This window comes from Solanum stenotomum, chromosome 1 (genome assembly GCF_019186545.1).
Source record: "Solanum stenotomum isolate F172 chromosome 1, ASM1918654v1, whole genome shotgun sequence".
Classification (NCBI taxonomy): Eukaryota; Viridiplantae; Streptophyta; class Magnoliopsida; order Solanales; family Solanaceae; genus Solanum; species Solanum stenotomum.
Window position 1 is genome coordinate 93,257,357 of NC_064282.1, and position 27,741 is coordinate 93,285,097.

The following is a 27,741-nucleotide window of genomic DNA, read 5'->3' on the forward strand; positions in this document are numbered from 1 at the left end:
TACAAAAAAAAGGCAGCTTAAACTCTAGCTACAACCCGTAAATATGCAAAATATAGCTATGGAGCATAATTAAGTTTATTATAGTGACTATTTACGGAAATTCCATATAATATATTAGGGTTCAATTACAAAGTGTGGAAAAAAAATGCAAGAAAGCTGATTGTCAATATCTTCAATTAGGTCATTCACACAAAGGGTCTCATCTTATAAACACCTTTTTTTCTCAGCTCTATATATATTTCTCCCTTTTGGCACAACTTAAACCAATTCATCTACTTTCATTTTCTTTCGACAATCATTTATAAGTTATATAACAACTTATATATATTTGAATATCGACCATGGCAGCTGTGAAGTCATCATCATCAGTTGTTTCATTGTTGTTGTTGAGCTTGCTTGTGATTGTGCTGCAAAGCCGGGTGATCGAATGTCAGCCACAGCAGTCATGCACCGCGTCACTTACAGGCTTGAACGTCTGCGCACCATTCCTGGTGCCAGGCTCACCTACTGCAAGCACAGAGTGTTGCAATGCAGTACAGTCAATTAATCATGACTGTATGTGCAACACTATGCGTATTGCAGCTCAAATTCCAGCTCAGTGCAACCTCCCTCCACTCTCTTGTTCCGGTTAGTATAAATTTAAGGCCTCTTATTAAAATTTAATTTTAAGCTACTGAATTTGCTTGAAAGAGCAAATCTGATTCAAATTTATTACTATATTATTACGATGATTTACTCATTGATTTTTATTTTTGTTGCAGCAAATTGAGTTTGAGATCAGTGGCCAGCAAGTTTACATATGCTACATGAGCAAATTAAATAATATCGTAACAATAAATTAGCGTTGTCTCTTCTGTCTTTTTTTTTTTTGGGTTGTACTATCATATGATTATCAATAAACAAATTATGTGACTTGGTTAATTTTCTATTAATTATTTCAAGCTCAAATATTAAGTACGATGGGTTTCTGACTGACTAATATTGGAAGATTGACACACTTAAACGTATGCTAACGATGAATATAACTTAAACTCATTTTTTAAAAGAGGTAGTTCGAATCCACCAATAAAAACTCCCCGAAAAAATTGTACGCGTTGGACAACTTTTGCTATATGCTTTACGAAATTGAAAGAGGATTTTTTTTTGCCATATGTCGGTTTCATTATCTGATACATTTGGAATCTTGAGCGTTAATCAAATTTTCTTTATTCGTCTTTTAAATATTTTAAGTTGTTAATTATAGTAATTTTTCATGTAGTTTTCAACTATATAAATTTTATTTTAAAAAATTTAATGTTTTTATATCAAAATTCAGTATCAAAATTTAAAAAATTTGAATCTAGAAATTTTAATTATGTCATATAAATTAGGGACACAGAAAATAATATTTTACAACAAGTAATAGATGAGAGAAGCTACTTATACGCATATATATAGTAGGACCCTAAGAGAGTTTGACATTGCTTACGAAAAAATCTGCATACATTCCTGATATTACACTGTGTCACTTTGCATAGTGCAGAAACACCTTATTCAATTTGCATAATTTTATTTTTTATTTGTTGATGTTGATGAAGTTGGACGTAGGTTCATCTTCTTCTAGCAGCAGTTTCTCTTTGGGCATTAAAGTAAACAGCAGCAACAGGGGAACCCAATCCATTTTCTGCTGCAAATTTTCGAGTGTTGAAATGGTCTCTTGTTGCTGGTGGTTTTACTGTTTGTCTTCCTCTATTTTGCTTATATAATACGAACACGTATCGATGAATTCCGATCACTGGTTTTGGACTATCGTAGCTCACTATCTCTTTTCCTATAAAAAATTGATGTATTACTACGTGTTAGATCATTTGTTGAAGTTATAATTAAGTAAATAAAATGATAACGAATGAGTCAAGTTGATTTGCTTACCAAAAGAAGCATCAGTTGAACCAGGAATATCTGTCACAATCCTGAAAAAGCAAAACCCAAATTTAAAGTCCATGCAAATATGACTAGCCTTTGTGAGAAGTAGTGGAAACATATAAAATTTGGCGTAAATTGTTAGTTTCATCTCCGAACTATCAACTTGATTAACTAAACTAAAATACACTCTCATTCTTACAACATGAGTGGAGTACACCCCTAAATTCACGTCAAGTTTAGGGATGTTTTCAACACTTTCTCTCGGTTTTTTATTAAGAGTTTCATGCTCCTACAAGAATTTGAGACCACTTGTTGTGTCATGTGGCAGATCGATGGTGTATTTAAGTACAGTTAATCAAGTCAAAAGACGTTTTCAAGACTTTCAATAGTTTGAAAATGAAACTGATAATTCACGCCAAATTTAAGAGTGTTATCAATAGTTCTGTCAAGCGTTTTAATGCTTTTTTATCAACAATTAATATACTTACCAGTGGAGGTGTTCCCTTAAGTAAGGATCACTAGGACCTGGAACATCTGGGTCAGTCATGATCTTTTTCAAACAAAAGAAAGAAAACAACATAGTTAAAAATTTACAATTTAGAGGATGGAAAAAAAAGAAGATAATTTAAAAATGAGACCCGAGTTGCAATTCTTCTCCTATCAATATATATGATTAAAAAAAATGTTTCAAAATGTTAATCAAAATTTATATATTCCTTATGTTCCAATTTAATTGTCTTACTTTTCTTTTTAATCTGTGTGAGAAAGAGTGTCTCATTCTGTATTTTAAATAAGTTCTTTAAATTTCAACATCGTTATACATGAAAAGTTTAATCAAGACCACTAGATGTGTTCAGTCAAACTATGACGCTTAAATTATTGAAATGAGAGGAGTAGTTGAATCTAAATCTCGAGAAGTGAAAAATGTCACATAAATTAGGTATAGACACGACATACAAGTGTGTAAGCAGATCTCATGTCTTCACCACCTATCTCCACACGAGGCTTAGAAGCAATGACAAGAGGCATGAGTTCATGACCATTAAACACTTGTTTGCTTCCATTATATATCACATTCATTTTCACACTTGGGTTGAAACTATCTACAACTTCTCCTATCACTCTTGCAACAACGAGTGGTTCAATATCTCTACAAGACATATTAATCCTTCTTTTTTTGGTAACTTAACTAAATATTGTGTGCTTTTTAGTATAAGCTATGCAATAGAGAGAGATATGGTAGTTGGTTTGAAGAATGTTACTTGCAAGGAGGACTTATATACACGACACTTGAGTGAGGGGGAGGTAGCTTTTGATATTGTGTGTTTATCTGAACTCAGTATTTTTGATGTTGACTATATAATATATTTGTAGAAATCTAATAAGATTGCAATAAATAGTTCTTCATGCATCCCATTTTATATTATATTCTTTTCTTCTTATAAGTTGGTTCAAAGATTATGATATTTTGACGAGAGAGAGTTGCTCGGATGATAAGTACCCCTCACTTTCAATTCGAAGGTTGCGAGTTTGAGTCACCAAGGGAGCAAAAGGGGTGGGAGCTCCTAGGGAAGGATTAAAAAAAATAAAAGATTATGATATTTTTCTAGGCATAATATATAAATATACCTTTTAACTTGATATCAATTGACATCAATGTCCTCCAATTTTGAATGTGCACAAGTAGACAATTAAATTTGTATAAAGTTGAACAAGTAGACACACACATCTTACGTCACATAATACATATAGGACGCCACATATATAAGATGCTCCGCAGAAAAAAAATTAAATAGAACATATATATCTACTTGTTAAACTCTTTATATAAAACCTACTTTTTATATTTAATAACATTTTAACTTGATTTTCCACAAATAAATATCTTTAAAATTATGAATCCACCGCTCTGCGAGAGAAAGGAAGGGTGGGGGATGTTAATTTTAAAGATTCGGTGGGGAACAATTAAAAGTGTCACAAATTGAAAGGTTGGCTATAAATGGAAAAATTCGAATGTTTTCACTTTTTAATAACAAATAAATGTACCAATATTGGCTATTCATGACGGAAATAGAAACCACTAGAGACGGTAGAGAGTTAATACAAATATATAAAACATTTAATTATTGGTATGCGTTGTGTTTGAATTTGAAGACAAAGTAATTACGATTATATTTATTTCCTCATCATATGAATATGTATAATATGTTTATATTAATTAAAAAAATGAAGAATATCTAACTTTAAAAATCATGCAAAAATAAATAAATAAATTAGCAGAATCTTGGTGTCATCAAATTACTACTTTGTTGGATGAAGCACACGGAAAAAAACTAGTGATAGTGACAATTGAGGTCATCTGTGGAGTCAGATTTTTATTAAGGAATTTAAAATAAAATAAAATAAATAGACCAACAAAAAAAAATAAAAATAAATTAATATCTATAATGTATATATAAAATATAATTTTGTTTTATATATATAATCTAACTTTTCGGTGAAGAGAATTTGAATGAACCCTTATAGTATCTTGGTTCCACCCCTAGTCAAGGCAGTGGCCGTCGGCTGTGAGATTGAGAATTGCAGAGTTTTACGGTGGTAAATTCATTAGGGTGATCATGCTACTAAAAAAAAAATGTTTAGATACATATGTGATATGTATTTACTACACATAAATATAATTTTAAAAAATTTTGATATGTAGCTATAATTAAGATTTTATAGCAAATTTATCTCTTATCTCTTGCTCCTCACCTTTATCTATGTTTTCGCTCGCCTCTCTTCTCTCTTTGCCCCCTCTCTCTTCAATACAAATACAAATGGTAACAGTCAATGATATAAAATGGTATAGTCAATGATACAAATATAAATGATAATACACACATCGTAGCACATAAGTACAATATTCAAGGCAACATACAACCATAATTTGTTAGGAATTACAATAATGATACAAATGTATTTATCGATACAAATTGTATTCGTTAATATACTTGATACAATTGATTTGCATCAATAAGTTGAATGTAATAGTCTTTGATACAATCAATTGTATTCGTGTTACAATTATCAAGATATACAATTATCAATCAGATATACAAATCAATTGTATCTCTCTCCCAAATCTCGCTCGTATCTCTCCATCCTCTCTCAATCTCGCTTGCCTCTCTCCTCTTTATAGTAGTAGTTTTTGATTAAAAAAATTAACTAAATTGTATTTGTGATACAATTATCGATCAGATATACAAAACAACTATAGCACTCTCTATCTCGCTCGTCTTTCTCCCCCCTCTCCCAATCTCGCTCACCCCTTTCCTCCTTCTAACATGTAGCTACGACTCGTAATTAAGAAAATTATAGCTAAGAAGTCTAATTATGTTTCTTGATTATGTGTCTAGTCTTAGCTGTTTTTGAAATTTCCTCGTCTTTTCCTGTTTTTATAGAACTTATTGCTTTGACATATTCAATTTGGATTTTTCGAAGCCCAAATTTTTTCATACTTATATTGTATTTTCTCCATTCTTTTTTATTTGTCACATTTTATTTTTTTAGAGTTAAACTACTTGAATTTTCACCACTATTTTAAGAAGTATTTTTTCATTAAATCAATATGAAGATGATTGCAATTTATAGTATTTTTCATATTATAATTTTCATATATCTAAATTTTAAATATCAAATTATGCTAATTCAATTTTAACTCCAAAATTTAAACAAATTAATTCTCATAAAGTGAATTGTGATAAGTAAAAAAAGGGACGGAGGGTGTATTATTTAGGAAAAATTACAGAAATCCCGCCTTTTAGTTTACTTGTTACCATTATCCCCTATAAGTTTTACAAATCTCCAAAATCCCTCATTTTCGCGCATCAGATTAGTGTATCTCGCGCATCAGATTAGTGTATCATGTATAAAATGTAATGTATCTTACTTAACGATTAATGTATCTCGCGCATCAAATTAGTGTATCAGCGCTTATATTATTGTATCCGTTTGAGGGATTTCTGTAATTATAAACTTTTAAGGGATAAATTGTAATTTTACCTTAAAAGTATGTGATTTCTGTAATTTGCCCTTATTTATTACCTTAAAAACTCAATGCATGCATAATACTTCTGATGCCTTTAAGTCCATTGACTTATTAGAATGAGGAATACTTCTTTTTGAATTTGAAAACAATATTTTAGACAAATGGGAATTCAACTTTTTGAGTTTTGAGGTTCTTAGTTGTGTTGTGCAGAAATGAGAAATGGAGAATTAATCTTATCATGGAAGCAAAAAAAGTACAAGTTTTATGTTACCTTTGCATGGATGCTTTGTTAAATTTGGTAATGACAAGACATCTTATACAAATTCTTGGCCACATTTGCTAGCTATTATTCTTTGCCTACTCCAATGAAACATGAAACATAATTTTGGTACTGTTTAATTAGAATGCTTGATTTGACATCACTTTTTTGTTTTGTTAATTTGGTAGCCATTTGAAATTTTCTAGACTGATTTAGCCTATTTGATCAAACTTCTGGAATCAACTTATTTTGAAAAATATTTTTAAGTAATGTTTTTTTGGTGAAGAACACTTTGTGTGTTTAATCAATAAATATATATATATATATATATATATATATATATATATATATAAAATAATACTTTTGAGCATGTTTTTCAAAGTGTACATTTTATAAAGTGCTTTTCAAAAAAGTGTTTTTGAAAAAAAAACTACAGTAAAACCTCACTAAATTAATACTTGGTAAATTAAATCTCTCTAAGATAATATTTTCCTCTGATTTCGGCTTGAGCCAAAGGAAAAAATCATCTATTTTCGATAAGATAATAAGATAATATATTTTCAGAAGACCCCTATATAAATATATGGTCTTATTAATATTATAAATTAATAATTATTTAAAGGTACAAATATATCTAAGACAATTTAGTGAAATGTGATTATATTGTGTTTTGATTTTTGTTAAATTTTAAATCTAGTTGAAGTTCATCTCTAACTTTTCTTATTGGATCCAAAAGTTTTGATGTTCTCCTTTTGAACTGCACCATAAAATTGTGAAGATTTACAGATGCGATAAGTATTTCCTTACATGTAACTGGTTCCAAAGGTATTGTATCATCTTAAACATTATTTTTTATGGGATTCACAATTTTTTCTAAGCTCTGGACCTCTGCATGTACCATTTTCTCCTGGGTAACCCAATAGGTTATTGACGTCCATTTTATTGCGGTAATCGAGTCATGACCTCAAATTCATGAATGATGTTTTCACAAGTGGGTTCATTCAAATTCTCTGAGATTTCATCCTTCAAACAAATTTTGTTGTAGTATCAAAAACAATTTGCTATTGTCTATTGCTAAACATTATATATGTCGTCCAAGCCGGCATTGCAAAATTGAAAGCATCCAAAACATTAATCTTTCCTGGATCAGTTTGTCCCACTTCATAGTCTTCTAATATCCTACGATAAAATCTGTTGTGATAATACATTTTGGAAACTCTTATTATCCTAGCATCACAAGGTTGAATCTCAAACACTCTTTAAATTAATAAACATTAATTTATCGATTAAATAACACCTCTATCTAATAATAATAATAATAATAATAATAATAATAGAATTCTGGAAAGCCAAATTTATTGATGGCTTACCTTCTTTATTTGCAGAAAGAGTAAAAAAGACTCTTAGAAATCCACAAGGAATTATTCCCTATAGTGATTTCACTTATGGAAAGCTTATTGGGGCTTGTACGCAAGAAGGCATAAATTTGTGCAATGAGTTAAATAATAATAATAATAATAATAATAATAATAATAATAATAATAATAATAGTAATAATAGTAATAATAGTAATAATAGTAATAATAGTAATAATAGTAATAATAATAATAATAATAATATTTCATGATCCCAGCTATATTAATTTAGTGAGGTTTTACTATACTTTTTTTAGCGTTTGAAATATAGTTTTTGCTACTCGCCAAGACTACTTATTTTCTCCCAAAGACTTGGTCAAGCACCATATTATTTATTTTTTTGTGAAAAAAAGCACACATTTGACCTCCCAAAAGCTTGACCAAATAGGCTATTATAATTATGATTGCGGCAAAGCCCAAAATCGAGATATGATTAAATGTTAAGTCAATGAAACTTGAATCGAGAATCGATAAACTTCAAAATCAAATTGAACCAATCAAAACACATGCATGTCTAGTCTCAACTGACAATAAACACTCCAGCTCATCTCCACCGTATTTCGTGCACACCAGAAGTTGACGTAACACATAAACTTCAGAGGTGTCTAGATAATCATTTTGTAAGTTAGAGTGTTCAACTGATACAATGAAAATGAGTTGGAATGTCTAGATGTGTACTGTCAAAATTGAGTGTTTACTTACCAGATGAGGTCAAATTTAAATATTGATATTATTAAAAAAAAAAAGGTCATCACATAAATAAAAGAGAGAAGTACTAAACGTTCCCAAGTGTTTTTGTTGAGAGAATAGGGAATCTAACGAAAGGAGAAATCAGTGGCAGCAAACAGCATTAAGACGTCTTCATTCTTAGTGTTTGGAGAAACCACAGTAACAAAAGTTGTAATATATATACATTTATTTATTTATTTATTTATTATTTTTTTTTTTTTACCCACCAGGTAGTGAGCCACAACTCATGTTGATAAATTTTTTATTGGTAGTGATAACATATTCACATGAATTAAAGTAAGCCTTTCAAATATTCTTGATACCCACGTGTCAATAATTCTTAATCGGTGGATTTAGAATTCAAATTTTATTGATTTAACATTTAATATTCTTAATATTGAATTAATCATATTTTTAAAATTATAAATTAATACCTATATCATTTATAATGAAAAAAAAAAGCTACATATGTCAATTCTCAATATTCCATTTTCTAGACGTAGACACACATCACAACTTGGCTAAATTATTCATTATTCTCATATGAATTTAGTCATACATAATTCTTAATTTCTTACCAAAAAAGGAAAAAAGGGAAGGAAGAATTATAGATGTATTATACAATGTAATTTGAAAGAGTATTCAGACTAATTTAGACAACAAATGGTTGGTGCCAAAATATCTGTCATTTTACCTTTTGAAATTTTAATGATATTTAAGTGTTTCATCTCTTTATCAGGGGTGGCTCAACATAATTTGAGGTCTAAAACGAAATTTTAATTAGAGGCCTAAAATTTAAATAAATTTTATCTGTATTTATTTATTTTTCTAAATTTTTAGATGTAAATTACTACTTAATATCTTTTTTATAAATGATTTTTTCAAATAATTTTTTTAATTATTATTTTTAGGAAGGATTTTATCAATTCAACATTGAAAAGAATTATTTTATTGAGACAAATATTATATGAATCGATAACATAATTCTATAAGTAATAAGTTGATAAATTTTAAATAAAGATAAGAGTTAGAATCATAGAATATGATTCAAAAAGATGATAACTTGGTGTACCCTACTTTAATATGAGAAGTTACGAAGAAATAAAAAAATATTTGTAATTTACTTTGTTCAATACTTTTCAGCTATTGATTCATATTTTTTGATAGAGTATTACTCTAACTATCAAAGATTTGAAGAAATAGAGTGCATAAGGAGTTAAAAAGGATAAATAATATGAATGTTAGCAAAGAAAATATAATATATATATATATATATATTCTGTTATAAATAATTAATTTTTTTTCATGAATAAATTAAACATAATTTAAGGCATCGGCCTTAAAATTTATAGGTAAGAGCCGACACTGCTCTTTATCAATATGTGTGACTGTAGGGGTGTTCACGGGTTGATTTGGGCCAGTTATTGGTCAAAATCAAAATCAAACTAACTTAATCGGTTTTAAAATTATCAAAACCAAATCAAACCAAATATAATATACATTTATCGATTTGGTTGTTTTCGATTTTGGTTTGGTTTGGTTCGGTTTGGTTCGGTTATTCGGTTATTAACCATACATAAAAATAAAAGAAACAATTCATTCAAAACGTGAAAAAAGTGACAACAATCCATTCAAACGAAAAAATAGTTAAAATGACTAGCATTACAGAACTTTGGATCATTGAATTTACTGAATAAAACTTCAAAATTCACTATTTTGGCATAGAAGGAAGAGACTGACATTTTCAGTCTCACAATGAATTTCCATAGACACTCATATACATGAAACCAATAAGAAAAATGTTCTCACCTTGGACATTTTTTCTTTCACAAGTAAATTATAAATAAATTTTGATGAAACATATATAAAATCTTTAAAATTGTTTATGAATATAATATATTATGTATGTATAATAATAAAATTTATGTATATAACTTGTCGGTTCGGTTCGGTTCGGTTATTTCTTCGATTTTTTTTGAACAAAACCATAACCAAACCAATGACTATCGGTTCTTAACAATCTAAAACCAAAACAAACCAAAACCCAAATTAAATCGGTTTGATTTGATTTTTCGGTTTGGATCAGTTTTTATTCAAACCATGAACAATCCTATGTGTGAGTATAATTTTTTTTTTGGTTATGAATATACTGAATAGTGGATGTCTATTTATTATTTCTACACCTCATAGAAAAAACAAACTCATGCGTTAGGGTATACAAAATTGAATCGATCAATAAGTTGAATTGAAAAAATATTATTGACTTATTGTTATAAAGGTTATTAAGTTAGCAGGTTTTATAAAAAAAAATTATTGAATTATCGGTTTGGTTTTAGGTTTTTAATAACGGGTTATTGAGTAACCGATAACTCATTAAAACTGTAGTAATTTACTCATTTACCCCTATATAAATATTAATGTTAGTACCGTATTGTTACTATCTTTGACATTTAACCTTCAATTCATATCATTGTCCTAGTTCTTTTGTTTGTGTTACTCTTGTATAGTTCTTTTCATGTTAGTTACTATTGTTTCTATTTTATGAGTATTATGTAAAGTTACATTATTGTACGTTCTCGCGCCAAATTATTGGAGAAATTATATACTTGTATTATGAGTTTTTTCTAATTAGTTGAACCGAAAAATCAAACCATTAAATATCAAAAATGGATAAATTAAAACCGATAAAAAAAAAGTAAATTTGAGGAATAACAAAGATAAAAATCATATTAGCGCTCTATAGCTATAGTGTTGCTATTTGTACTCCATAGCCAAATTATGTTTTCTATGGAGCATCTGATTTGTATAAATCACGATGATTTGTATAAATCGGGCGCTAATTCGTCTCTGTCTATGAAAATTGTGTGTGTATATGTATAAGTTATTTGTGTTAGGCTAGAGTGGCGAGCGAGCTTGGGAGAGAGAGGTGAGAGGCGAGCGAGAGAGGACAGAGAGTGGAGAGAAGTGAATTATATATGTATATCGGTTAGATAATTGTATAAATGTAACTACTATGTGTATGTATCAATGATTGTGTTTGTATATCTGTATAAAATTTGAATTCGTATACAATTGAATCGAGTTATACATTGTATTTGTATAATTTATGTTTGTATAGAGCGCGCGAGAGAGAAAGACAAAAGAGAATTGAGCAGAAAATTTTTGTATTTGTATAATTATAAGTGTATAGGACGGAGAGATATGTATTTGTATATACAGTCTCTTTTGCTTTATACAAACACCAACACAAATTATACATGTGTGTTTGTATAAAGTAAGAGAGGCGAGGGAGAGACGACTGAAAAAGAGGGGAGTCGCGAGCGGGATTCCAAAAAGAGGGAAGACAGGCGAATGGCAAGAAGTTTGTTGCGAATTAGAATTAAATGAAACTGTAGCTATAATATTTATTTTGAATTAATAATTTGTTATAATGTACAATTTTCTTTTAAAAATCCTCATCAATATTTGTCTATAAATGGAAAAAATCGAATGTTCCTAATAGCAAATAAATTTTCCATTACTGGCAATTCATGACGGAAAGAGAAACCACTTGAGACGGTAGAGAGTTCATCCAAATATATATAGCATTTAATTATTAGTATGTAAATTTGAACGCACGATGATTAAGATTATTTGTTTTCTCACCTTATGAATATATGTACTATATGTTTTATCTTTATTATTTTTTTAAATGAAGAATATCTGACTTTAAAAATGATAAGAAATTATGCAAAAATAAAATTTAATAGAAAAATCTTAATTTGTATGGTGTTATCAAATTACTACTTTGTTGGATGAACCACACTTAAAAAACTAGTGATGGTGACAATTGAGGTCAGCGGCTTGAGTCAGATTTCTACTAAGGAATTCAAAATAAAATATGATAAATATAAAAAAAAAAATTAAGAAAATTTAATATCTACAATAATATATTTAAAAACATTTTGACTTTACATATATTATACAATTAAAAAATTAAAATTGGACAAGTAAAAAGGGACAAGTAAAAAGTCAAAATTGGACAAAATAATAATAAGACATAAATTCAATTATATACTCCCTTCGTCCACTTTTAATTATCTATGATTTCCTTTTCTAGAGTCAAACTATAAGAATTTTGACCAACATTTTATGATGTATTTTTTCATCTTATTGATATGAAAAAAATTGCAATTTAAAGTACTTTTCGTATAGTTTTTGAATATCTAAATTTTTTGTTCAAAATATCCAATTAATGTAATCTAATTTAACTTTGAAAATTAGTCAAATTAACTTTCGAAAAGCGCAATATGATAGTTAAAAGTGGATTGAGGGGAGTATTAAATTTCTACAATGTATGTATAAAACGTTTAGGAGTAATTTAATGATGGTAAATTCAATAATAATCTCTTGGGCTTCTTAACCAACCTTGGTTGTAGCAATTAAGAGTCATATTAATATTTTCAAGTTATAGCAGCAGATTTAAACTTTCAAGTTATAACATTAAAAAATTCAGGTTCTAACAAATTATAAAAAAAAAATGTTTTTAATAATTGAAAAAAGTTGTTTAAAAATAAATAAAAAAATAAAAGAAAAATTAAAAAAAAAAACGGAATTGATGGTAAAAAGGTAAAAAAATTGAAATTGTGGTGTTAATTTAATTTGAATTTAGTGTAGATAATTAATAATTGGCACGAAATAAGGGATCCAAACTAATTAAGATTATTTAGTATTCTTAATTCACTCAAATTAGTTAAAATCAAATAAAAATCAGATTTTATCTCTTTTTTTTCAACGTTTCTCACTCTGCATTGTTTCTTCATTGTTCTGCCAGAAAAAATTCCCATATAACGAGTAATTGAAGTTTTTTTTATATTTGAAAAAAAATGATTTTGTTGTGATGGACAACAACATATCAATATTAATTAAACATGGTGGAAGATGGGATCCTTCAGGTTAGTATTTATTATTGTTTATTGTTTGTTTTTAAATTACAGTAAATTAAAAAGAAATGATAAAACTGTAAATCGTCAATATATTTAAGGTGATATCACTTTTTGTTAACTGTTGTGAAATATATAGTACTAGTGATTTTTTGTTTTTGTGGTTGTTTTGAATACTATTTTTTTTTCTTAAAGTATAAATTAAATGTATATTTTTGAATGAATTTGATAGAATAAATGGAAAGAAATTTGTATGAAAGTGTGTTCAGTAATCTATTAAAAAAGTTATTTAGAATTTTGACGAATTGTATGAAAAGTGATTTAAGTTGATAATGAATTTGATAGAATAAATGAATTGAAATTTGTATGAAAGTGTGTTCAGTAATATGTAAAAAAGGTTATTTGGAAGTTTGACAAATTATATGACAAGTGTTTTAAGTTGGTATTAAATTTGTAATTTTAGTGTTTATATTAGTTTTGTCATTTCTGTATAAAGTTGTTTGATAGTAATGAAGTATTTGGTACGAGTGAAATGTATATATTTAGAATGAATGATGATTGTTGTATGAAATGTGTATTAAGTGAGTTTGAAATGTGTATTTAGTGAGTATGAAAAGTGTTTTGTAATGTACTGTCTGAATGATATTTGTATGAAAAAATAAAGACAAGTGAGTATAATTTTGTTGTTATTATAATGATTTTTATATATGAACCTATACCTTGCGAGAGTCCAAAGAGAACGGTAGGAAGACCGCAACTTGAACGCTGGAAGGGGTTTGCTGAGTGAAATTCAAAAGGTCTAAAGTTACCTGCAGTAGATGTCGTCAAGTTGGCCACAACAGGAAGACATGTTCAAATTATCCTGTGCAAAACTAATGACTGTTTATTTTGTTGGTTATATTAATGTTTTGTTTTGATATGAAACATAATTGGTTTGAAGTGCATTATAGCTTGGTGTTTAATATATTGTTCATTCTTTATACACTGTTCATTCAGTAATCATACATAATGCATACTGTTACAAATAAAATTTATTCTAGTTTAAAGATATTGTATATATTAGTGATAATTATAAGAAGGTAATTATGAAGTTCATTTGGTATCCCGAGTATTTAATGTAAGTTATCATGAATATTAATTTGGTTTCCAACTGGTGTCATATTATAAATAAAATTATAACAAACTGCATGCCAATTGTATTCATGTTTCATTCCAACTCTAGCTTAAGTTATGGTCATACACATATTAATCAAATTTAATTCAGTTTTCATTCTAACAACATGTGTAGAATAGAAAATAATCAAATGTGAAAACACAATTCATAACATTTGTATATAAAAATCATATCACGATTCATACAATATCCAAGATTTAATATTAAAGTCATAGTCATATTCATATAAATTAGATTTCATACACGTTTCATCCAATGAGTGTACAACTTAGAAACACATTGATACTTTAAAATAGTGTATCCGAAATGTACGAAGTCTGTATAATACTGGTTACACTAGTCATATACCTCCTTTTCTTTCTTCTTTCTTTTGCAGATTATTTACTACCCTAACTATTTACAAACTAATTATAAAAGTGTAAAAGTGACCCACTATTAATTTTAATGCTATCTTCTATAACCACCAACTAAGTATATTATTAAAACTACCCCACTAATTTCATAATTGTAGTTATGAATAGTCCAAAATATCCATTTAGAATCTACCGGAAAGTATTTTTTGAAATGAAAAGCTCTAGTACTCAAAACGACCAAATGGGTCGTTACAATGTGACATTTTTAGAAAAAATCACTAGTTTGACAATTGATACTACTTTCATACCAATTTAATCATTCATACCATATGAAGATTCAAAAGAAAATCAGACAAATGTGAAAACACAATTCATAACATTTGTATATAAAAATCATAGCACAATTCATACAATACCCAACCCCTCATATTAAAATCATAGTCATATACTTATAAATCAATTTCCATACACGTTTCATCCAATGAGTTTACTACTTAGAAACACAATGATACTTTAAAATAGTGAATCCAATTTGTATGAAGTCTGTATAATACCAATGTTCTGAAATTATAATAGCCAAATATTAATTCATGTGTAGATGGTATCTGAATAGAAGATAACATATGATATTATATATCATCAAATACTTAAATAGAAAAAAATTATTCAAAAGTTAAACAGAAAAAAATTATCCAAAAGTTAAAAAAAATAATATTTAATTCTTAAAAAGTAGAAGCTGCAATGAACTATTTCAAATTTCTTGTCGGTGGTCTTGGTGTAAGATAATTGGTGATATCTGGAACATGTTCTTTTGCTATGCGAGGTCCACCAAATTTGCTAGCAACCGTACCAGTAGTGATCGCGCCATCCTTATTCTTTGTTTTTCCATAATGCCACAGGATTGTGGCATACCTTTCACGATGGTACTTTGCATTGATTTCAACAACTCCCATGTCAAAAACACCATTGCTGATAATTCATATGTTTATACACAATTAAGATACAATAACATTAATGTTAATACATAAGTCATACCATTTTATAGTCAAATCCATAAACATTTTTTTCATAATTCATACAAAATACATCACCCAAATTTTATAGTCAAATACATAAACATTTTTTTTCAGATTTGGAACAAATTTCACACAAACAACTGTTTTGAAAACAATAATAAGAATAATGTGATATAAAAAAATAACTAGTTTGAGTAATGTGAAAATAAATTAAATAAAGTACTTACCCTTACAACTTTTTGGGGTTTTTGTATTTTGGTAATTTCGATTCCTTCTTCTTTGTTTTTCTTCTTGTAGATGGTTTTGATGTTTGAGCAACTTCAACATTTGTTGATTTTTTTCTTTTTTTCTTTTTTGTTTGACTAACAAAATTCGAATCGGAATCGGAATCAGAATCAGGAGGGGTTTCAACAAGTGTCTTCCCCTTTTGATTTGCCGGAATCACACTTTCCTTTGGTTCATTATTTTTATCTTTTTGATTCTTCGATCGAGAGGAACCATCGGTCGCCGGAATTTCAACAGTTTTAGGCGGGGGTGTTTGGGATAATATATTGAACGATGGAGCATGAACATCATCAATTGAAGTTCCATCAAATCTGGGGCTCTTTCGAGGAGTTTCAATGGGTTTCTTAAACATGATGAGGAATAATCGTGGGGGAGGGGGTGGACTATTTTGAAGTTAGACTTGATGAGAAACAATGGTGAAAGTGGGATAGTGGGTTGTGGCGTCTAGGAGTGAATAAGCGTAGGGGAGGGGGGTGGGATTGACGAATGGGGATGGTAACGGTAAACAAAATGTGTATGGAGAAAATCCCTAAAATTGGGTAACTGAAAATTTTAGTTCTAAAAAAAGGAAGTGAAATCAAATTAATTACCTATTATTAATTAATAATAAAAACCTTTAAATATATTAATAATTTATTAAATAAATATAATTTGATTTTTAAATAAAATTAAATTTAATTGATATGTCATAACCCATAAATAATCTGTTATAAGCAAGAATTTTTTAAAAGTAGATTTAAAACCCGTAATATTTACTCTTAAATGTGTACATGGGGTGATTTTTCCATTTTTAATTCATCTACTTCATAATTAATAGGGATAAGATGGTAAACTCACTATGTTAATCATTATTTTTCTTAATAAGTATATCAACTCAAAAGTGGATAAGTAATTAGGGACATAGGGTATTTATATTAGGAAAAATCCTTTTGGCTAGAAAATTTGGCCAGAATTTGGCTAGAATGGAATTTACCTATGTTATTTTACCTTTTTAAACATTTTTATCCTTTTAACTGTAATACCTTTTAACTAAAAAATGGAAAAAAGATCAGTTTATTTTAAAATAAAAAAGATATTATATTTATTTTAAAATTCTGATCAAATTTTCTGGTCATTTAGCATTACCCTTTATATTAAAGAAAATTGGGGGTAAATTCAATGATAATCTTTTGTACTTTTTAACAAAACTTATTAGTTGCAAGAATTAAGGGTCTCTATTAAAATTAATAGTGATTTTTGTTATAAATTGAGTCCGGGTAGAATTTATGGAGATTGGTTTGTCTCTTGTGTATTATTTTTGTAGTTTCTTGTTCTTCGTGTATCACTTGTGTTTTTTGTGCTTCAAATATCGCCTTATTTTGTTTTCATATTATTCATTTGTCTGTATGTTATTACTGCTCTTCTTTCCTTATTATTTCGTTGTTGATACTATTCTTATTTTTGTCTTTCCTTTTTCTGAATTCTTGGCTATGCTTTATTTTAAGGCAAGGGTCTATCAAAAGCAACCACTCGTACAGATAAAGTGTGCACACACTTTACCCTCCTTAGACCCTACTTGTTGATTTTTTTTTCTTTTATTGCTTTTTATTCAAAATTTTGTTTGATGTGTTTTCCTGCTTAATTAGTACTATGTCACTACAATAAAAATAACTTTTAGTAGCAATAATAAAGAGTGATAAAGCCTTTACCGGCACTCAGAGGAGGAGCTACAGTCATCCAAGGGTGGTCAGCTGAACACATTTCGCCGAAAAATTACACCGTATAGAGAGGACAAATTCTGAGTTTAAGGGATAAATATGTAATATTGAACAACCTTGACATTAAATCTTCTATGGCACAGTGGTCATGCGTCTTCATTACCACCCGAGGTGCGCTGGTTCGAATCCCACGGAGTGCACAACATTTTTGTTTTTATTTTGAGAGCACAACACAACCTCACACACCATTATTATGTTCCTCAAGTTTCTTAATTATTAATATTACAATTTTAATAATATTGAGAGCACAACACAACCTCACACACCATTATTATGTTCCTCAAGTTTCTTACATATATGAATACATTATTATAATTTTGAATATTCAAATATCATGTATTTCTAATTTTTATCTAGGATATAATGCACTTTCGAATGGTGTAAACAAAAAAGCCAACATTTTACCTTAAAAAAATTGTGTTTATATATGATAACAACTTTAAACCCAAAAGCTAAAATCAATACATGCGTTTTATCTTTATTTTTTAAGAATTTTTTTTCTACTGGTGTGATTTATGTTTCGTAAAGCTGGACGCATTTATTCTATCAATATTTCACTTTAAAAACAATAATTATATATTTTTATCATATAAAATCAATGCATCAAAAAGAAAGAAAAAAAACTCGATTGTTTATATTTGAAATTGACAAATGTTGAGATCGTTCATGGTAGAATCCCTAGGTTAATCAAATAACATTCAACTCACTAATTATAAAATAATACTTGAACACCCTTGCTGAAATTTCTAGCTCCGCCACTGTCGACACTAGTTAATTGTCATTGGATCCAATATCACTATAGACATTAAAGACATTTACAAAAAGTACTAAATGCCACTAAAAATACATATTTAATGGCAATTAAACTGTTGCTGCTAAAAATCTTTTTGGTGTAGTATGTTTTGAATAAATTGGTGAAGATCATTCCACCTGCAGAGAAATTTTATAAGAAATTTGTGATTAGTTGTCTTTGTGTTGTTTTCAAACTTGTTAGCTCGGTACATTCTATAATTTTCCACAAGACTTTTCACATTTAGTTAATGAGGGAAACTCCATCAATATTCCACCAAAGTCTTTAAGCCTATTTCCACAAATCATTTAGGCATAATACATAAGCACGACCCTTAACTTGACTTCAGCTGATAACTATGTCTTCCAACTTTGGGAGTGAACGAATAAGCACTTAAATTTGTATAAGATTGAACAAGTAGACACATGTATCCTATGTGGCATAAATCATAATATATGTAGGTTGCCACGCAGGACACAAAATTGTCATGTAAAGTGCCATGTAGGACGAATGTGTCTAATTGTTCAATTTTATATAAATTTAAATGTCTACTTGTGCATACCAGAAGTCAAAGGTCATAGTTATTGGTTACAGTCAAGTTAAGAGTTGTCTGTAACGACTGGTTTGCACGTTATTCTTTAGGTATAATTTGTCACTGAACGATACTATGTCAGCAGAATGGTGTAGTGGAAAGAAAACATAGGCACATATTAGAGACATTAAGGGCTATCAAATTTCAGGCTGGTTTCCCGGATAGGTTTTGGGGTCTGTGTATTCAAGCTGCTGTTTACATTCTGAATAGAATACCTTCTACTGTCCTAAATGGTATGTCACCTTTTGAGAAACTATACAACAAGCCTCCTTCTCTTGATCATCTAAGAGTTATAGGTTGTTTGTGTTTTGCTACTGATCTCACTAAGCACGACAAGTTTGGTCCTAGGGCTCTAAGGTCTGTTTTAGTTGGCTATGGATCCACTCAAAAGGGGTACAAGTTGTACAACTTGGACAACAAGACTTTCTTTGTTAATAGAGATGTGGTTTTCTTAGAGTCTATGTTTCCTTTCAAAAACTGTCATGCTGCTACACCAAATCCAGTTCCCATTTTAGACTTGTTCAACTATGATGATCTGATCACTGTGGTGCCACCTCCCATAACCAATGTACCATCTACTTGCTCAGACAATGCTTCCTCACAACAGAATCTTCCTTCACCATTGCCTTTTGATCATGTGGATCGTCCTATAAGAAGATCAGCTAGGAGTTCCAAACCTCCAATTTGGCATAAGGACTACCTTACTAAGAGTGGGACTAGCTGGTGTCTCTATTCCATAACTTCAGTCCTGGATTACTCTGGCTTATCTGAGAAGTATCAAAGTTTTGTGTCAAAATTCTCAGTTGAAACTGAGCCTGCTACTTATGCTGAAGCTGCTAGATGGGTGGATGCAATGCAAAATGAAATAAAAGTCTTAGAGGATAATAAGACTTAGGAACTAGTAGACTTGCCAAAGAACAAGAAGGCCATTGGTTGTAGATGGGTTTACAAAGTTAAGTACACTGCAGATGGTGGTGTGGAAAGGTTCAAGGCAAGGTTGGTAGCTAAGGGATATAATCAGAAGGAGGCCTTTGATTATCAAGAGACCTTCTCACCGGTGGTGAACATGGCCACAGTAAGGTCTGTTATTTCTATTGCAGCTGCTAGACATTGGCACATCCATCAAATGGATGTTTACAATGCTTTCCTACAAGTAGACCTCTATGAAGAGGTGTATATGACACTGCCTGAAGGTTTCAGTGGGGAATTTGGAAACAGTCAAGCATGCAGATTGTTAAAATCACTTTATGGGCTAAAACAAGCTTTAAGACAGTGGAACATTAAGCTTACAAATACCTTGGTTGAATCAGGGTTCCATCAAAGTACAAGAGATTACTCTTTGTTTACAAAGAGGGAGCAAGACAAAATAATAATAGTACTCATATATGTAGATGATCTATTACTGACAGGGAATGATTTTGTCATGATTCAACAAACTAAGGAGGTTTTGCAACATGCTTTTAAGATCAAGGATTTAGGAGAACTCAGATATTTCCTTGGTTTGGAATTTGCTAGGAGTGATGCTGGAATTTTAATACACCAGAGGAAGTATGCCTTAGAACTCATATTCGACATGGGGTTAGCAGGTGGCAACCCAGTTTCAACCCCAATGGAATTGAATCAAAAACTTACTACAGTGGAATTTGATGCCAACATTCCACCCACACATCCTGATGAAGTGTTGAAGGATCCTGCTAGTTATCAAAGGTTAATTGGGAGGTTGTTGTACCTCACCACCACCAGACCAGATATATAATTTGTTGTACAATGTCTGAGCCAATTTATGCATTCTCCAAAGGCTTCACATATGGAAGCTGCACTCAGATTAGTGAGATATTTGAAGTCAGCACCAAGTCTTGGTATTCTGATGTCATCTGTAGGGGGAACTGAGCTAAAAGTGTTTTGTGATGCAGATTGGGGTGCATGCATTAATAGTAGAAGATCAATCACAGGATACTTGGTACAATATGGAGGTTCACCTATATCTTGGAAGTCTAAGAAACAAGTGACAGTGTCTAGAAGCTCGGCAGAAGCAGAATATAGAGCCATGGCATCTACAGCTGCTGAAATACTTTGGATTGTTGGTTTATTTGAAGAACTTGGGGTCAAGATCACTCTTCCTGTACCATTATATTCAGACAACACTTCTGCACTTCAAATAGCAGCTAATCCAGTCTTCCATGAGAGGACAAAACACATAGACATTGACTGCCATTTTGTGAGAGAAAAGATCCAAGAAGGGTTGATTGTCACAACATATTTGCCTTCATCCGAACAGCCTGCAGATGTTTTCACTAAGGCACTTGGAAGAGATCCTCATACATATCTTGTGTCCAAGCTAGGAATTAAGAACATTTTCATAGCTCCTAGCTTGAAGGAGGGTGTAAAAGAGTTGAACAAATGCATTGATGTGCACTGAAGATATATTAGTGTGCATCATACATTATGGTGTGGATCACACACTTGATTGTAAAGCTAGGCAAAGTTAGTTACAATAAGTTGTTACAGTTAGTTCAAAAATAGTTAGCATTTGAGTCTGTTAGATTAGATCAAAGCATTGAAAGCATGTTGTATAGAATGTACATCTTAGATTGAGGAATGATCAATGAAGCTTATTTTTCCTTCTTGCTTAATCTGTGTTGCTTCATGTATTCTTAACTCAAGTTGAGTTTTGGCTATGGATTCTTCCCAGATTCCATAAGCTTCACAAGGTGTATAGGGACAAAAACTCTCATGTATAACACCATGCAACTTGAAAAGTTCATTACAATTTGAGTTAAAGAACTCAGATCCATTATCTGATCTACTTTCTGAATTTTTGTACCAAATTGAGTTTCAACTTCAATAAAAAAATGCTTTAACAGACTAATAACATCTGATTTGAGTCTCATTAAAAAAGTCCATGTCCATCTTGAATAGTCATCAACAATAGTAAGAAAATATCTCATACCATCAAAAGTTTCAACTTTATATGGTCCCCAAACATCTAAGTGAAGTAATTGAAAACTACTTGTGGATCTACTAGTACTGTGAGGAAAAGGCAGCCTGGTCTGTCTAGCAAGAGGACAGACCTCACAGTTATGCAAAGCAAACTTACTACCAAATTTATGAAAATTAGGAATCTTCCTAAGTACACTCATAGGTACATGACATAGTCTTTGATGCTAAACAACGACTTTATCCTCAGCACCTTGTGTTACTGTCAAGCATCTCTGAGGTATAGAAGTCTCATCTTCTACTTGTGTACTCAGTATGTATAGACCATCTCTTTCCTCACCAGTCACCCTCACCTTCCCAGATGAGAGATCCTGAAAAACACAGTAATGAGGAAAGAAAGTGACACAACAATTCAGGTCTTTAGTCACTTGTGAAACTGACATAAGATTGAATTTGAATGCTGGGACACATAAAACTTTTCTAAGAAAATCACCTCCTCCTACATGACAATCTCCAATGTGAGATACCGTTGCAGAATCACCTGTGGGCGACTGAACATGACCTGCATTTTCTATCAATCCTTCACAGTGTAAATGCTTAGCATCATTTATCATATGATGAGAATCACCTGTATCAACTATCCATTGTAAGGAATTGTCCTTAGATATGAAAGAATTACCTGCCATGTTGGCAACCCCATTTGCATCTCCAATTGTTGTTTGATCTAGCATTTGAAGAAGCTTGTGATGTTGTTCTGGTGTTATCATGGGCATTGGCACCAAGCCAGACCCTGCAACCTGGTAAGAGGAAGCCATGTGATGTTGTGGAATTTGATAAGAAATAGGTGGGGCTTCATAGATTGAATTCCCAGCAACAACTGCATCTCCTTGCCTTTGAAATAGGGGGATATCCAATAAGTCTGAAACAATCAAGCTTCACGTGACCAGTTTTGTGACAATAGTCACATTTCAACAGCTTGTGACAATCACTTCTCATATGGCCCTTCATATGACAGTAATCACAGAAAGCATTAGGATTGTAGGGCTTCTTGCTCCTAGAATTAGCAACACCTGGTCTTGAAGTATACATGGCAGTAGGAATCAAGTTTTCATTCAATGATCTACTTGAATTCGCTACTAGTTTTTGACTTTCATCTTGATTTATCATGGCATAAACCTGATTGATGCTAGGAAGTTGATGCATCAGGAGAATCTGACTATGAGCCTGACTATAACTATCATTGAGCCCCATAAGAAACTGCAACATCCTCTGGTATTGTAGGTGTTCAAAAAACTCTCTAGATTTAGGACAATTACAGGCAGGTGGTGGCATAACGTTGTCATATTCATCCCAGAGGTCCTTAAGCCTTGAGTAATATACAGAAACAGAAGACACACCTTGAACGAGTGTGAAAATCTCTTTATGCAGTTGAAATACACGAGAACTGTTGATTTTGTTGAACCTCTCCTTGAGATCTGCCCAAATCAACTGTGTATCTGAACAGAAAAGAACTCCACTGTGTAAATCCTTACTCACATTACACAAAATCCATGAGACAATAATAGCATTGCAGCGATCCCACAATTGAGCTAAATTCCCTGAAAATTGATCACGCTTCACTGTTCCATCGATAAAGCCGACTTTGTTCTTTCAAAGCAGAGCTAATTGCATAGCTTTGCTCCACAAAGTATAGTTATCAATTCCAGTAAGTAGGATGCCCACATTGAGTGAACATGGTGCATCAGACAGATGCAAATACAGAGGATGAAGATGATCAATGGTCGTGGATGCCATTGATGACCCTGAGAGATCTCCTGCTGGAACTCCAGTGGAACCCATAAAATTTTAATAACGCAGAAAAAATTTTGGATTCACGAATTGAAGTTGGAAATCAATCCAGATCTTCACGCCATAACAGAAAACCTAGATCCTTGCTCTGATACCATGTGAAATTAGGTCTTAGGCCTAACTCACACCCCAAAAGCTAGCTCAAAGGGAGGAGGATTGCCCAAGCCTTATAAGAAGTTCACCCATCTCATTAACCACTGATGTGGGACATTTGTCATTCTTTAACACCCCACCTCACGCCCAGTGTTTAGCATCTGGTGCGTGGGCAATTTTGATTTTGGGGGACCCCAACATCGGGTGAGATGGGCCCTGCTCTGATACCATGTGAAGCTTATGAAATCTGGGAAGACTCCATAGCCAAAACTCAACTTGAGTTAAGAATACATGAAGCAACACTGATTAAGCAAGAAGGAAAAATAAGCTTCATGATCATTCCTCAATCTAAGATGTACATTATATACAACATGCTTTCAATGTTTTGATCTAATCTAACAGACTCAAATGCTAACTGTTTTTGAACTAACTGTAACAACTTATTGTAACTAACTTTGCCTAGCTTTACAATCAAGTGTGTGATCCACACCATAATGTATGATGCACACTAATATATCTTCAGTGCACATCAATGCATTTGTTCAACTCTTTTACAAATATACATCTTAACAGAAATGTATTAGCAGTGAAACAGAGTAACAACAACAACAACACACACAGGGTATGAGGAGGGTCGTGTGTACCTTGAGAAGGTAGCCAGAGAGGTTGTTTCCATAGACCCTCGGCTCAAGATAAAGGTGTACTGATCAGATTAAGAAGATAAAATAAAGTGATGCACAAGCAAAGAAAACTGTGTTTATAACTTCAATTCAGTGGTCCAAGCAAATGCGAAAAATAATTTAGAGGTATCTAATAGATGCAAATAACAAAGAGAAATTCAGACAAAGTAAAAGAACAAAATATCAAATGCATATTGATGAGATTATTCCAACATTTAGTCCGTTGTCTCTGAGCTCTCTTCTTTGGCCTTCTATTTTTGTGAGGCACGATGGCATCAAAAAATTCCACAAATCATTTTGGTTTACGCTATTTAAACATGAGATTCCACATGGCAGTTATGACTCGTCTTCATCTTCTTCGGACTCCATTGGTTGAGGAACATGCGATGAATCACTTGTTCTACATTGCTTCGATAAAGGAAGACCACAGAAATCAAGGTTGCCGCCATACGAGTCATTTCCAAATGTGTTGAATTGTTGACCGTGAGGAATTGGTCCAATAAGAAGATTTTGAGAGAGGTTTAAGAATGCCAGAAAGTTCATTCTTGTCAATTCCTGTGGAATCTTTCCAGTGAGCCGATTCCAAGAGAGATCTAAAGCTTCAAGCGTATTCAATTGCCCTAATTCCATTGGAATATCACCTTTGAGATTGTTACGGGATAAATTGAGTAGCCAAAGTGCTTTGAGATTCTTTAGTGTTTTCGGAATGACACCTTCAAAATGGTTGCTTGAGAGATCTATGGCTGTCATAATTGTGTTGATTCTTTCTAGCTCGATTTCCTGGCCTTTGATCACCAATCTCACCGAGTCCTCATACATTATGTAAAATGACTTCTCAGATGGTTTCATGTACTTGATCTCTCCTGTGTCTTCGCCATCTAATTTGATCATTGCCTTGAAGTTTCCAAAAACTTTTGCAGGAAGTGAGCCAGTGAATTCATTACAAGAAAGATCGAAAATTCGCAACTTGGGAAAGCAAAACTTAGTCTTACAAGTACTTATAGGTCCATGAAACTTGTTCGACTTTAATATAAGGACTTGTAGCTCCTGAAGAGTTCCTAACCAAGCTGGAAACGTGTCATTTATAGCATTGTTCCCCACATCAAGGACTTCTAAACTATGACATTTGAGTAACGACACAGGGACATGTCCTTCAAATCGATTACCATTTACAACAATGGTAGTCAATGAAGTGCTACCCGCACAAAAGGATGGTAGAGTCCCAGTGAAATTATTCCTTCTTATGTCCAACACGGTTAGATTAACCATGCTTCCCAAGCAACTTGGAACCGAGTCACTGAAGTAGTTGTGTGATAAATCCATAAGGCTAAGGATGCTCATGTTACAAATGGATGAAGGTAGTGGACCGTGAAGAAAATTAAATTTAAGATCAAGATACTCTAGATTATGGTAATGATTTTGTGGTAGGCGGCCTGTCAATAAATTATACGAAAGATTTAGGAACTGCAATGAGTCCCACCTCATGCTGCTAAACCAGTTAGGGATTTAACCATGGATCTTGTTGTTAGAAATATCCAAGACCCAAAGTGTCTTTACATTTCTCAAGAAGTGTGGAAAATCCTTCAGTTCACAAGATGATAACTGCAAAACTTTTAGGCTACGAAAGGTGATATTTATTCCCTCATCACCGGTGATGTTATTTGATGAAATGTCAAGGTTAGAAAGGTTTGTGAGATTCGCAAGTGATTGAGGAAAAGAACCACTGAATTGATTATGGCTTAAATGCAGTTCTTCTAATGTTGGGTTTGTTTTGAGCTCATCGGCTAGTCCACTAAATCTATTATGACCGAGCCACAATGTATATAGCAAAGGGAGGCTAAACACCCAAGATGGTATCGTACCATTCAGTGAGTTGTTAGACAAATCCAAAAAAATTAGCTTTTGAAGCATGCTTGCGTTGCTAGGTAGTGGACCGGATAGGGAATTACTCGACAAGTATAAGTGTTGAAGACGTGTCAAGGTTAAAATTGTAGAAGGAAATGAACCGATGAGGTTGTTATCAGAAAGATCTAAACTTGTGAGCTGCTTCAGCTTAGAGATTGTGGAAGGAATAGGGCCGGTGAAATTATTATCACTAAAATCCAACTCCCTAATTTGTGTTAGGTTGCCAACGGAATCAGGAATTGAACCCGAGAATTGACATCCATAGAGGTTCAAGATATTCAAGAAACTCAAGGTGCCAATTGAATCAGGCAACTCACCGGAGATGCCTGTGTTTGCAATACTCAACTCCAACAGAGTGTTGCTCGGGTGGAGCGTTGGAAAAACTCCTTGGAAAAAATGATTGTCACTTAATTTGAGCGTTTCCAAGTTTGGCAGAAGAAAAAAGCTCTCGGTGAGAACACCTCGCAGATTAGTATCTACAAGATCCACGTACCTTAAGGAAGAAGACATGTTCATAGGTATCGGTGATGAGATGTTGACAGGAGAGAGAGATAGTACCTCTAGATTTGTCAAGTTCTGAAGCACTGCCTCAAACCAGAAAGTTCAAGCGACACCAAATTAGAAAGGTATGATATTTCTCTTGGGATTTTACCATAAAAGGAAGAATCAGAAAAGTTGAGATGCCTCAAATTCGTCAATCGGCCAATGCCATTTGGGATGGAAGAAGGATAAAAGTCATTGTAAGCAAGATTTAGTGTCTGAAGACGATGAAGTTGGAAAAGGCTGCTATTGGGATGAATACTTCCACCAAATAGGATGCAACTAAGTTCCAACCCGATAACATGACCTGTTAACATGTCACACGTGACTCCATCCCAAGTGCAACAATCCCTACTCTCATTCCAAGACGACATTTTTGGGAAAGAAACTCTACCACACCACTCTCTAATGTACTCTTCGGACATAATTTTAAAGGATTGCTTGAACTTAAGCAAAGCAAAAGCTTCATTGGGAGAGCAAAGATGATGTTCAAAGGAAGAAGAAAAGCATCCAC

The 27,741-nt window shown here is 31.8% G+C and overlaps 3 protein-coding genes across 4 annotated transcripts in view; 2 read left to right on the plus strand and 1 right to left on the minus strand.

Annotated features, from left to right (window-relative positions):
• Positions 1 to 27,741, plus strand: part of LOC125871115 (uncharacterized) — a 367,917-nt gene that overhangs the window by 172,305 nt on the left and 167,871 nt on the right. The gene's annotated exons all lie outside the window — the stretch shown is intronic.
• LOC125871368 (protein 108) lies at positions 282 to 932 on the plus strand. The gene is made up of 2 exons (XM_049551958.1): positions 282 to 627; positions 762 to 932. Exons 1-2 carry the CDS (start codon positions 342 to 344, stop codon positions 767 to 769), a joined length of 294 nt encoding a protein of 97 aa, XP_049407915.1. The 5' UTR covers positions 282 to 341; the 3' UTR covers positions 770 to 932.
• Positions 1,569 to 27,741, minus strand: part of LOC125871293 (CEN-like protein 1) — a 33,145-nt gene continuing 6,972 nt past the window's right edge. Inside the window, exons 1-4 of one of the 2 annotated variants that reach the window (XM_049551888.1) lie at positions 2,860 to 3,066; positions 2,391 to 2,452; positions 1,909 to 1,949; positions 1,569 to 1,810 (exon numbers count right to left, since the gene is read on the minus strand). In XM_049551888.1, coding sequence (XP_049407845.1) covers positions 1,590 to 1,810; positions 1,909 to 1,949; positions 2,391 to 2,452; positions 2,860 to 3,063 — 528 coding nt within the window. In that variant the 5' untranslated portion in view covers positions 3,064 to 3,066 and the 3' untranslated portion in view covers positions 1,569 to 1,589. Of the gene's footprint in view, positions 1,811 to 1,908; positions 1,950 to 2,390; positions 2,453 to 2,859; positions 3,067 to 27,741 lie in introns of those variants that run through there. The other variant, XM_049551896.1, reaches the window with a different exon arrangement.

Coding starts and splice junctions, on each gene's coding strand:
- LOC125871368 (XM_049551958.1), top strand. CDS start 342: ATGGCAGCTGTGAAGTCATCATCATCAGTTGTTTCATTGTTGTTGTTG.